The sequence below is a fragment of the Sphaeroforma arctica genome (genome assembly GCF_001186125.1).
Source record: "Sphaeroforma arctica JP610 unplaced genomic scaffold supercont1.1183, whole genome shotgun sequence".
NCBI classification, from domain to species: domain Eukaryota; class Ichthyosporea; order Ichthyophonida; genus Sphaeroforma; species Sphaeroforma arctica.
Genome location: NW_014039375.1, coordinates 6,251 through 20,207, shown reverse-complemented (window position 1 = coordinate 20,207; position 13,957 = coordinate 6,251). Strand labels below are relative to the sequence as shown.

General features: G+C 40.6%; 3 protein-coding genes across 3 annotated transcripts; all 3 read left to right on the top strand.

Moving 5' to 3' along the window:
* Positions 1–152: 152 nt before the first annotated feature.
* Positions 153–8,042, top strand: SARC_10247 (hypothetical protein; the record flags this gene model as incomplete). Its single annotated transcript, XM_014295719.1, has 11 exons — positions 153–323; positions 847–1,012; positions 1,170–1,518; positions 2,275–2,422; positions 3,289–3,397; positions 3,939–4,354; positions 4,554–4,701; positions 5,150–5,433; positions 5,960–6,064; positions 7,153–7,266; positions 7,873–8,042. Coding segments are annotated over 11 exons (2,130 nt in total), but the record flags the coding sequence as incomplete, so codon positions are not given.
* A 1,342-nt stretch (positions 8,043–9,384) lies between these two features.
* Positions 9,385–10,700, top strand: SARC_10246 (hypothetical protein). Its single transcript, XM_014295718.1, has one exon. It carries the CDS (start codon positions 9,397–9,399, stop codon positions 10,354–10,356), a length of 960 nt encoding a protein of 319 aa, XP_014151193.1. The 5' UTR covers positions 9,385–9,396; the 3' UTR covers positions 10,357–10,700.
* A 1,784-nt stretch (positions 10,701–12,484) lies between these two features.
* SARC_10245 (hypothetical protein) lies at positions 12,485–12,645 on the top strand (the record flags this gene model as incomplete). The annotated part of the gene is made up of 1 exon (XM_014295717.1): positions 12,485–12,645. A coding segment is annotated over one exon (161 nt), but the record flags the coding sequence as incomplete, so codon positions are not given.
* Between the last annotated feature and the right edge of the window lie 1,312 nt (positions 12,646–13,957).

The following is a 13,957-nucleotide window of genomic DNA, read 5'->3' as shown; positions in this document are numbered from 1 at the left end:
CACACACACACACACACACACACACACACACACACACACACGTATATATATATCGCATTTATATATATACATATATTCATATATATATATATATATATATATATAGACGTAGGACTCACACAGCCTCTATTTTACTTCACTTCACCACATAGGTCGGTGATCAGCGGTGCATCAACAGTTGGTCTGTCGATCCTACAACAGTGCTGACACACCACGCTATTCAGCATCCCCAAACCAAACAATTGTACGTCGTTGAGGGCAATCGTGTAATACGCACATGGGCGCCGACTCAGGAGAAGCTCACGGATGGTAAATCGCAAAAGGTAGGTCTTTATCATATATATATATATATACAAACATAATATATGCGAACATATATATAATTATATATATACATACACATTGAAGTATATATGTATTAGTATATATAACGTATATATATATATATAAATATGTATATATATATATATTTATATGTATATATACACACACACATATATATATATATATATATATATGAATATATATATTGCAATGTTTTATTATTGGAATATTGACATATCTATAAGCATATGTATACTCGCGCAATTTCATATGCTACCACACGTGAAGAACTCTATCGGGTCAGATGTTGAAGTTGCTTGGCCGGAGGTTGTCACTTATTGGATACATCGAGCTATTTTTAGAAATATGCATGCCTTATGCTACAAGCGTATAATATATACTTGCGTATAATATATACATGCGTATAAAGCACATGTGCGTATGATATATATATATGGATGTGATATACACACACGTATACATACAAAGTATATTCTCATTCTATACTACGCACTTTTACAGTTCAAGATTTCTGTCCAGACGATAGTAGCAGATGCTCGACTCAAGGGTGTGGCAGTACTGTTCAATAATGGAAAGCTAACACAGACTAACTGTGATCTGGTCACTCCCAAGGCTCTCTCTGATGCGCCAAAGAACGTCGAGACCAAGGGCGTACCCCACGCTGCAGGTAAGCCTACGTGTGTGCTTATATATATATATAAATATATATATGTAAACATATATGTTCCTGAATTATACGAAATTTGCCTAGTTGCAAATATGTGCGCGTATATCCGCCCGCTTAATATCAATCCCCCATTCGCCTTTCCTCTCTTGCCATCCAGCCATGTACACGCTCAACTCCAATACCAAGAACGGTCGCAATGCAGACACGCTCATGGGACAGGTCACTCTAGGTGCCCTGTACGCATCTACAATCGAATTGGAGAACAGCCGCACGCACCTGCACGCTTGGCAGACATATACACTCGATACCGAGAGTATGCATACGACACTGAGTACCCAGTACAGGCTGAGTTTGCCTGCAGCTGTAGTGTCTGCGTGCATGGATAAGAACTCGCTTACGTTGTCGGTGGTGTGTGATGACGGACAGCTGTGTGTGTTCGATGTGAGCACACTGAGTGAGGATGGGCCAAACAATCCACGATTCTGCAGGACACTGTCAATGTTCAGGTGAGTATAGTGGTGTACACATACATACAGAAACACATACATAAACACAAAGAAACACACAGACACACACGTAGAAGCACAAGCACACAAAACACATACGCACACACAGAAACACATATACGCACACACACACGCACACACACGCACACACATACACACACACATTATCTATATATATACACACACATATATATATATGCGTATATATGTTTTTCTTGTGTATGTAAATGTTAATTCATGTGTTTATTTATATCTTAATTCATCTACGTATTATGTATTTTGATACCTTTTTGTTCGGACATATACGTGATTATCCCTTTATTGCTTGTTGGCGATGTCTTTGATCTGTTGTCAGAGGTAAGTTCAAACCTACGCATGAATTTGTAGTTTCATATTTCATTAAAATTTTAGACACACACATACACACTCGCTATATATAACATATATATATATATATACGGAAGCGAATCACGGAGATGCAAGACAGTCCCAAAAAACCTTGCAAGATAATAGCTGAAGCTAAGGATAACGACTTCGCATTGATAGAAAGCGTTAGTCAACAGATGTGGATATAATTGGGTCTGATCGTATCTGTTTAGCGAACCTGGTGCAGTCTTTCTAAATATAGACTATAAAAAGCAGCCAAGAAACTGCAGCTGATAGTTTCTAAGGCGTATTGATATATTTTACAGTTCTAATAATAGACTAAAACTCTATACATAGAATTTTAATAATACTCTACAATTCTAATAATAGATTCGAGACGAGTAAGGGGCCCAAATCGGCTGAATCGCCGGCGATTGCAATGTCCAGTGCGGGTGACTCCCTTCTGGCTATTACGGGCGAAACACCGGATCAGAAATACACCATGACTTTATGGGAAACAAACTACGGAACACTCCAGGTATGCGATATATACAATATATATATATATATACTTACATACAGACATACATATATACATGCATACACACTCACACACACAACACATATATATATATATTACACACACACATATATATGTATATATATATAATAAGATTATATCTATATATATATATATATTAAGATTGTATATATATATATAGACTATTTATATATATATATATTATTATTTATATATATATATATAATTTATATATATATACATATATAACTTATGTGATATATGCTTCTGTTCATTTTTCGATTGCGTTGTCGACGGGGTTTGTTAGTGCTGACTAATAATCGTATATATACTTTTGGAGAAGCATGGAAGGTCTAAATGCTAGGTAGAATAGAGAATCCTACAGGATAGACAAGTTCGAAAACACCCGTACGCATTACACATACGCGAGTATATGCGTACGTATATATGTGCAGGCGTAGATGTATGTGTTGGAAACATGTGGCATATGCAAGTATATATATGTTAGCAAATATCGAGTATGTATGTGTGACACTCCCCAACAACTTTCGTTTCGATATACATATACTGATACGCATACATGCATGCAATTGTCGTGCAATTATCAGTCTCTCATGTCAAACTTCATCACGATTCTGTCAAACCCTATCCTGAAATTATCAAACTCCTTCCTGATATTATCAAGAATTCATCCTGATAATATCAAAACTCTATCCTGATATTATCGAAACCCTGTCCTGGTATTTTCAAATCTATATCCTGATATTTTCCAAAACTCTATCCTGATATTATCAAAACTTAATCCTGATATTATCAAACCCTTTTAATTGATATTTTCGAACTCTATTTTGATATTTCTCTAGGCACAACGAGAGCTCCGAGAGCATAAGCCTCTGGCGCAGTCTGGTCGCACTTCTAAAGACCACAGAGGCAGATACCAAATCACTCAAACACGGGCGTCGAATAGTACAGGTGAATCTTCGTGGGATGTGCGTGTGTGTGTATCGTATTACTGGTTTCTTTTTATTTATCTACATGTGAATGGGCTGAGGAAAGGTCCCAGGGAAGGCTGTTAGTTCACTCAGACACGGGCGTAGAATGGTACAGACAGGTGAATTATCGTGTGATGTGCGTATCTGTGAATCGTATTATTGGTTTATTGTTGTTACTTTATATGTGAATGGGCTGAGATGAGGTCATGGGGTAAGTTGTTAGTTCACTCAGAAACGGGCGTGGAATGTCGGGTCTTGCACACATCTGTTTGTACGCTTGATAGAAATAATCAGATACACCCATGCATCAATCCGGAGTGTATGGGATGGCACTCACGTATCACACCTTAGTGTACGTGGAGGTATCCTTATCTGTTATGGATTGAGCTGCAACGTGTACATGTCTATCATGGATACCATAAATTTTTAGTATATATCTCGATGTATAGTTTGGCATTCGCTTCTCAATGATTCCTAGTTATATCCTCACCTATACTTCCTCTTGTTTCAATTCCATGTAGTGTTCTTGAGTGTGTGCGGGCGGTACGTGGATATCTGTCACGTGTACAACACCGGTAAAGTATCGCTGCTATCGGCGATAGGCCGACTGGAGGGCGTGGAGGTATCTGATTTGATGGCTATAAATAGAACAGCACCATATAAGTACCTAGACACCATGCGCGCCGCCACCTATGACATCCCCAATGTGTCGTCTATAGTAGACAGTTCCAAAGTAGATATGAGAAATAGGAATATAGCCGCCGAGTGGGAGAAAGGGATGAGAAAGCTGTATCACGCAAAGGCAGACATTTGGGAAATGCTGCAATCTGATTCGCCGGACGAGTTCAGAAAGGGAGCACATCTATATTTAGAATCCGTCAAGCCCAAGAGAAGTCGCGATCCTTATTCGGCTGTATCGCCCCGATTTCTGAAGGCCGTAAGTGACTGTGTGTGTGTAGTATGTACATATTTTTTCTTCTCCTATCAGTATTCACCTCGGAGTATGGGGGGATATCCTATGACCCTCTCCGTCTGACACGGGCCGGAATATGAATGTAACAATTCTAATATTTGTCATTGGGAGATCGGATGCTAAACTGAAAAGGATATGAATGGAACAATTTTACTATTTGCAGGTGGGCAATCGGATGCTGAACACTGAAAATACGGAGAATGCGAAATTCTTTGACGAAAACATCCTCTGCGATCTCGTTGCGCGTGGCGCTGTGAGTACTAGTTCTTACCCCAACATCATTGAAATTGCCGAAAGTCAGCAATCATACAGTATGTTGTCATATATATATATATATATACATATACATACATATATATATATATGTGTGTGCATGCATGCGTGCGTGCGTGTGTTATATATTTATATATTTATATACATATATATGTCTTTGAGCACGTGGCCTTACTCCAACACATCCAAATTGCCGAAAACCAGCAATCATATAGTATGTTGTGCCATGTATATACGATGTATGCAGTATGCAAGTATGCGTGTTTATGTATGGATGTAAGTATGCATGTATGCATATATATCCTATAATATGTCTATGCTGCCTGCGTCACTTGCTAGTCACATCTTTAGCCTTACAACCGATACTCGCCCTTATACACACACTAACACGTATTGTGTCACACGTGTTACGCAGCAACCACCTCTCTGCAGATATAGAAGTACAACACTTATCAAACTGACCCCTTCATGTCTAATTTCCTACAGAACTCTTGGAGACCTGCTACCTACACATGAGCGATATCGCCGAACCCGTGCTTGTTGCAAGTCTACGACACGTCTTGGACATGTCGTCTGCCGATCTAAAAGCACTCGACAAGTACTTGGCCGAGAAACCCCTTAAGAAGGGAATCAAGCGCACCTCCGTTGCTGTACAGCATCGCGGAGAACACCCCGGTGTACACCATATGCTCAGCACTATCACAACCGCACGCTTTAATGAGAAGTTCCTGCGCACTGCACTCGGTGCCTGTAGTTTGACGCAAATCATGGTATGTACGTACGCACACATGGATATAGACATGTATATATATTATATATATATATATATGCATGTATGCATGTATGTATGCATATATATATATATATGTATATACATATATAATATATATATGTATATACATATATAATATATATATGTACATGTATATATATATGTACATGTATATGTATATGTACATCCATTTTTATAATTTAGTCAACTTCTATGTATCTATCTCTACATCTATATACCCGGTGAGAGTAGACTGCGACAAACCAGCAGGCAATGTTTTGGAGCGAACATATGACATGTGTTGCGCATATGTGTACACGATATGTGCTGTATCATTAGCTGCGATGCAGTGTGTACCACTCGTTCTTTGGTGTTGGTATCCATCCCGTACATATACATCCAACACCAGCATACCGCGTTGGATTATAGACGTATATACATCAACATTTCACAAACGAATTAAGCACACAACCAACGTTCTATTGAAATCGTACGTCTTAACGCGTTGAATTGCCCCTTTGCAGACTATACTGCAGTTTCAATATCAGATGCTGGTGCTGTACGGCCAGATGAGTGAAAAGCGACTCCATGAAATCTTCAGGCCTACCCGACTGCCCAGCTTAAACCAGGTTAGTGGACCAATATATGTAAACCACGTTTTTGATGTCGCTATAGCCGAGGCAGTGGTACTTGTAGTTGACTCAGGCTATAGTGCGTGTACCGAAGCGGTTATTTGTGGATAGAATTGCGTTAGAACCAGATTAGTATATGTAGACAATGAGACTGGCGGGGTAATAGACAGATAGATTGGGTTGCTGTATACATTGTAGTGTAGTGCTCTGAGTGGTTAGTGTCAGATTTACCACCTGGACTTCCTTGGTAGGTAAACCGGGTGACCGTGTACTGAATCTTTATACCAGAGGCTGGATGGAGTTGGTTGGCCTACGCGTTTAACACACAAACTGATGGGCATTGCATAGTTCTAAGTTTAGAACAGTGATATGCTGGCGAGGTGTGTCGTTGGCCATGTGCTTCAGTAGATAACAGACACACAGGAGGGTCGTGTTTGTATCCTTTTGGGTCTTTTGCCTGCAATGCATACCCCATTAGTTGTACCTCAAAAGTGATTTTATAGGCAACTCACAAACTGATGGGCATTGCATAGTTCTAAGGTTAGAACAGTGATATGCTGGCGAGGTGTGCCGTTGGCCATGTGCTTCTGTAGATAACAGACACACAGGAGGGTCGTGTTTGTATCCTTTTGGGTCTTTTGCCTGCAATGCATACCCCAGTAGTTGTACCTCAAAAGTGATTAATAGGCACGTGCGTGTACTTCTATTTATGTAGCTGAGTTATAAATGGCCAGGAATTGCTGGCTCCTAGTCTTGAGAATGACATACGTCTGCTCTTTTGTGTATCCCAGCGCGCGCGACTTCACTATTGTCAGTGTGCAGCTAGTGTAGAAGTCTATATGTACATGCCTGAAGGTGTGTATATGTGCTTTTGTCAGTGTTTATGTGTAAGTTTATGTGTCGTGGACGTGTATGGGTATGTGTATGCCATGTGTACGGTATGGGTATGGGTATGCCATGTGTACGGTATGTGTATGTATATGTCTGTTTATGTGTACATGTACATGCATGTATCTGCATGTGTATGTGTTTGTGTGTACACACCCATGCAATATATTAACCCTTGTTCAATCACCGCCTCGCAGGTTATCACATGGATTGCCGTGATCTTAGATGCTGAGATGGCCAGGTTAGTGCTGTTCCCAGACGCACGTCAAGTACTAGTCAACTGCAAAGAGGCGATGCTCCGAGAATTAGCGGTAAGTAACCAGAGCGAATACGTTTTCTTCTTATGTGCAACCACTTGTGACACATATGCCATACCTTGGTAGCCGAGTATATATGCATGGGATGTCAGTGCTTGACACTAGGGTGTTCGTGTGCAAAAGCTCTGGGTCACTCATGGATAGCTAGGAATGTAGGTATGGCATGGCCGTACTCGATTATGGAGAGTTCTGGGTATGCGAAAGCGCTAGATAACCTCGCAAAGACCGCGATCCGGGGTCAAGTAGAGGGCCTTCGCATTCATGTGTACCTTAGCTATGTAGGTATGAATACTTCAGGGAAATGATTTATTCAAGTAGTGTTGATCACGGAGCTTTGTAATGCTCGGCGCCTTTTGTCTAACTAGAATCTATAATATAATATATATATATATTCAAATAAATATATATTTATTTATATATATGTATATAGTATATATATATTATATATATATATATATATATCGGCAGTGATGTACCCGCAAGCACTGCTTCACTCATCTAATGTGTATATAGTATGCTATTCAGTGCATGATAGACTACGCAATTGACTTTATATTGTAGCTAACGAGGATTAATTTTCACATTGTTTTAATGTTGCAGGTATGTGAGCAAGCACAGGACCTCCAAGGCTTTATTTCCACACTTTCCAGCAACGCCAGGACAGCTCTGCCATCGGTTGCTAAGAGTTCCTTATATAGTATTGAGCCACTCCAAATATAGGTTTGACATGTGACACCCTTCACTATAAAAATAAAGTATTAGCATTTAGCATATCATCAATGTGAGATATATCGGCTTCAAATAGCACGTTCTGTTATTTCCAGTCATGCGAATACTCCGAGCATCGCACAGTTACCAACATCGGCCAGCAACATTGAAATAGATGAGGGGATAGACCCTTTCGTTGATTACAATTGCATGGTTAGTGTGTATATACCTCCGCATGCGTATATCACCCCCGGTATAACTATGTCGACTTCCGAGCTACACACACTCGAAAGCTATAACCAGACCGTATATTTGCCTTTAAGAAAGCAAGCGCTATGGTAACCATGAGGAATCGACTGGTGACCTTGCTGAGATGCGAGGTAGCAAGCCATCATCCCTTGATGGTACGTTGCACGAATAAGGGTGCACGTGGTGGTCCTGTTTAAGTAAAATCCATCAAGAGCTAAACAGCTGTCCAATTCACATCGTGAAGTATATATATTGCGCTGAGTGCTACCAAAGCCTTGGAACTTGGGAGATACATGATACCAACCAATGCAATCTCTTGAAAAGTTTCGCGAATACCCCCGGATCGTTTTACAGACCAGTCTGAGTCGCTCGAAAGGCCAAAGCAAATTATCAGGCCATTCTATCTGAGATGATTCTGAATTGCGCGTGCTGAGTACTAAAATCCAGTGCAATCATTTGCTGGTGTGTAATATTAATCTGTATTCAAGTATATAAATGACTTATACGACTCAAAAAGCTTCCAGTTGCTGAGCCCATCGTTATATACGCATACTACGGATGTAGAAGTGCTAGAAAACCATCTTCATATATGCATACTATGGATGTAGGAGTGCTAGATAACCATATTTATATACGCATACTACGCGTGTATGTGCTAGTAGATAGTACTGATCAAGCGGTGATGTTGAAGGTCGATGAAATCGGCACAAGGTGATGAGAGGCTCGACTGATACTACATTGGTGACCCCTATAATGTTGGTCTATCGGTGTCTAATTAGAAGGCTATGCTATCGGATGCTAAAATTTGTTTGTTCGCACCCATCATCATGCATTAACACATCGAACGCAAAAGCAAAAGAGTGCTGTCTCACGGGCAAATTCTTCTCACCCATAATAGAGAGAGAAAAAGAGAGAGATGGTCAGACAAAACGATTGATATTCTATATAGAAAACGATCAATTGCTTCTTTTTTTTTTAAATAACAACAAATATCAATCCCCAGAAATTAACTAAAATAGATTGGATGATTATCACCAAACTGGAGAATGATGACAAAGAAAATGAGTCACGGTACAGATTTATGTGAACTGTGATGTGGACAGGACGTGGTTGTATTTATGAATGAGCCCTTGTGAGTTGCGGACTTGTGGATATCCATATTCATTCATGCATATACAACGTATTTATTTGGTTATATACTGGAATTTGCATACAAGTGAACATCAATTCTACACGCCATTGAATCGCAACGGACGTAATAAACTCGCTACAATGACTGTCGCTAACATTACAGAGGTGGGGAACAAACTGAAGGATTTCGAACAAGAGACGAAACGACTAAGGACGATCGAGCTCAAGAAAGCCGAGGGAATCTCCTTCGGTGCCACTTTGTTGCACTCACAGGGGCGTGTATATGTAGCCTACATAAGTAAGCACAGAGCTGATATTCTACGCCCCGAGTTAAGCCCAGCTTATATGGCGGGACTGGAGTTTGGTGATGAAATAACACAGATCAATGGCAGGCATGTCGTGGATATGGGATCGTTAGACGACGTGTACGCTACTTTGGATGCTGCCAGCGAGGTTGTTATGGATGTGAATGAGAAAAGTAAGTTCGCTTGCCATGAATTGGTGATTCAGGGTGCATATAATGATGCCAGTAAATCAGTAGAAAAGAAAAATAAAGCTCTCTCTATCGGCCTGGACTTCAATCGCCAGAGTGTTATAGTCAGGGTCGACCCAAATCAGTCCGCTTTCCTCGCTGGGATTAAAGCAGGACGCATGGTGGTGAGTGTGGGTGACAACCATGTGGTATGCTCACATCCCAAGAGTGTGATATACGTATTGAATGAGGCAAAACGTAAGATCAATACGGATGAAACCGTCACCACTCAGACACTAGAGGTATGGACGGCTCCTGCTGCACACCTCCAGTTGCTTTACGCCTTGGGCAATGAAGAATACCAGAAAGTAACTTCGAGTGAGTATTTGCACGACTTTAACTTTGCTTTAGATGAAGGCTTTGACATCAGGCAGGCGCACGACAAGAACACAAGTATCATGACACAACTGACACGGAGAACATCACCATTGAGTGTTATGCTCACGCTGCTGAATGATTTATAGTTGTAATCGTGCTTGTGAAATTTTCACCCGGTTGAGACATGTAGGAATTCTCTCCTTTGGTGCACAGTCTCTTCACTGAACTTAACTTGCGTTAAATATATGATATTATAGTTAATTTGTTAAAAAAAGATATTTTAGTAAAAGTTTATAAACAAAGAATGACTGAATAGGTCTCAATAAAAGAAGTTCGCCGCTGACGATATGCCCGACTCTGTGGAAGATTGAGATATGAAAAAAGAAACGCAATTTTGTGATATGAAAGTGCGTATCACACATTTCCCAAACGCAAGCAAAGTTACAACAGTGTACATGGGTAATAAATTGCACAATTCTGATCTGTCGGGGATATGATAAGTCTCGTTCAGGCGAGTAGAATTATACTTTAAGTTGTACGAGATCGAGATTGCAGGGGGGAACATTTAAGATGCCGATACTATTCCTCCTTTAATATTTTGCTGATATATATTTGAATGTTGGGTTATGTAACAGCTTGCTCACCGTTTGCCATATTAAGGGTTGGCGATCGATCAGCAACCACTCGTTTCAGCGATATACATTGAGTGGTCTCGGCTTATACACAAGCAGCTATTTTGTAAGACAGCAACTAATTCTATCAAATACACTGAGTGCGTATACCTTCAAGATAGTATTGTACTCACAAGAATTCTACTATATCGACTCCAAATTTGTGAATGGGCTTGCTCAACGTAGTGTTGCTATCATAAGACAATCAATCTAAGCAGATGCCCAAAGTGTTTCTCAAGTCTGATGAAAGGTGTTTAGTCAGGAGTGGTACGTACACATATACTCTAGTGAGCTGTAAGTGAATATCATGTAAACACATGTAAATACTACATAGTTCAGAAATCAGCCTCTAAGTCTGTAACCACTGACCAATGAGGCAGTGACTGTGCTGTCGAGGCCCTCCGCCCAGTCTAAATGTACAAATATTTATGTTGAGTTTAGGGACGCTACATATGATATTAAAGTACTTTCTGGCTCATGGCTGTGACTGTGAGTGTGGGGCTGTGGACTGTGTCAGCCTGTGTGACCCTGTTTCCTGCTCACCTGCTGACAGCTGCTGTCTTCGAGTCACTGAAAAATCGCATACAAAGCTGTTGCCAAATTAGGTTTGTTCAATTTGGCGGGCTGGTTGCTATACAGTTCAGTGTCAACTGTCAAGATGTGAAGATAACATCTTGCAGTAAACGTTGAACGTAGACGCAAAATGATAGAATTCAAGACTCGAGTGACAAGCTATGCACAGCGCCGTTTGGAACTTTCGTGTACATGGACAGGACATATCTGAAGGTAGACACACGTACAACCTGCTACACCACACGCAACTTTAGTGCATATGCATGGGATATACGTATATGTAGATACATCGAGTACAGAGTACACACACGCACAACCTGCTACGCCATACACGACTTTAGTGCATATGCATGGGATATACGTATATGTAGATACATCGAGTACAGAGTACACACACGCACAACCTGCTACGCCATACGCGACTTTAGTGCATGTGCATGGGATATACGTATATGTGGATACATCGAGTACAGAGTACGCACACGCACAACCTGCTACGCCATACGCGACTTTAGTGGATATGCATGGGATAAACGTATAGGTAGATACATCGAGTACCGAGTACACACACGCACAACCTGCTACGCATACGCGACTTTAGCGCATATGCATGGGATATACGTATGTGTAGATATATCGAGTACAGAGTACACATACGCACAACCTGCTACGCCATACGCGACTTTAGTGCATGTGCATGGGATATACGTATATGTGGATACATCGAGTATACAGTACACATACGCACAACCTGCTACGCCATACGTGACTCTAGTGCATATGCATGGGATATACGTATATGTAGTTACATCAAGTATACTGTACATACGCGTACAACATGTCAAACCTATTATGCCATACGCGGCTTTCGTGCTTATAGACAGGTTATATTTAAATGTAGATACATCGAGTATACAGTACACGCACGGACAACCTGATACACCCAACATGACTTTCTTTCGTGTATATGCGCAGGTTATAACACAATCCACACGCTATCCGAGTTTTGACGTGGCGACATATATAAACAATGACGGCCACCGAGCAAGAGAAAGCTCTTCTAGAGAAGTACGATTTGACTGTACTTCCCTCTGGCGAATTAGGCACAAACAATCACAAGGGCTTTCAGATGGCCACATGCAACCCCCTGGCTGCACAGTGGATAGCGTGTTACGACGGTACAGGAACAAGGTATATATCTGCGTACATACACAAAGAATATGTTATAACAGTAAGGCGTTATATACGCGAGTATGTGTACCATGTATTTTGTGTATCGAAGTAGTACTGGGCTGATTACTTGCAGCCACAAAGGCTTATAGATGGCCACATAAAAAGTGTTACGACTACACTAAGGCGTATCTCTGCTATAGTATTGTTATATTAAATTAGTGTATACTATGTTTTTTCATTGCGTTCAAGTGTCGAAGGTGCAGAGTGGGTTTTGTACAAGTAGTACCAACGACGCTCAGATGGTCAAATGCAATCTTCCGGCTGCACAATGCACATCATTCTAAACAATACTGTATCAGATACAATCTCGCATATGCGTTGAAGCTCTGTGGGTTTTGATCTGTGCTAACCTAGCTGTCATATTATATGTTGTTCCACGTGTTACAAGTCCACTTGTTACAAGTCCACTTGTTACAAGTCCACTTCTTGTAAGTCTCGTTTACGGGATTCGAATGTGAGTAATATCAGCTGCTCGCAGGTGGTCACGTGTAAACACATGGCTTAGCTGTACAGTGGTTGGCGTGATATGATGTGTATGCGAGCAGTTGTTCGCTCATGTAATAATTCAATTGTTTTGATATTGTTGCATCGGTATGGCCAGTAGGTTTGTACTATGGTTTCCCATGGAGAAATGTATACAGTGTTTTGCGCACAGACTCATTGGATTGCTTTGATACTGTCTCATTGTTATAGCCAGTAGGTGTATACTATGGTTCTCCGTGTGAACATGTTTACAGTGTATTGCGCACAGACTCATTGGATTGCTTTGATATTGTTTATATTGCTCCATTGTTATAGCCAGTACGTGCATGCTATTGTTTCCCATGTGTATATGTTTATAGTGTTTCGCGCACTTACTCGTAGGATTGCTTTGAGAGTGTTTCATTGCTATAGCCAGTATGTTTGTATTTTGGTTTTCCGTGCGGATAAATGAATAGGGGATTGAGCTTATAATCATTCAACTGCCTTGAAGTTGTGACATTGTACTAGCAAGAATGTATGTACTATGGCCCCTCAAGTGGATATGTCGACTAGATATCGGTAAGGCACATCGAGTCCGGTTCCGCAACAAAGAAGGCTTGCGAAGGAATGCGTCCAATTCTCTGGAATGCGTGCAATTCTCTTGGAATGTGTGCAGTGTTCTTGGAATGCGTGCAATTCTCTTGGGAATGCTTGCAATTCTCTTAGAATGCGTGCAATTGCCTTAGTTCACAGTCTTCGGCTTGCTATATTTAAACTTGGGATGCTGTACTGAACTACGACCACTTAT

Bases quoted from the DNA above. Each gene is read 5' to 3' on its own strand.
- SARC_10246 (XM_014295718.1), top strand. From the start codon at position 9,397: ATGCATATACAACGTATTTATTTGGTTATATACTGGAATTTGCATACA.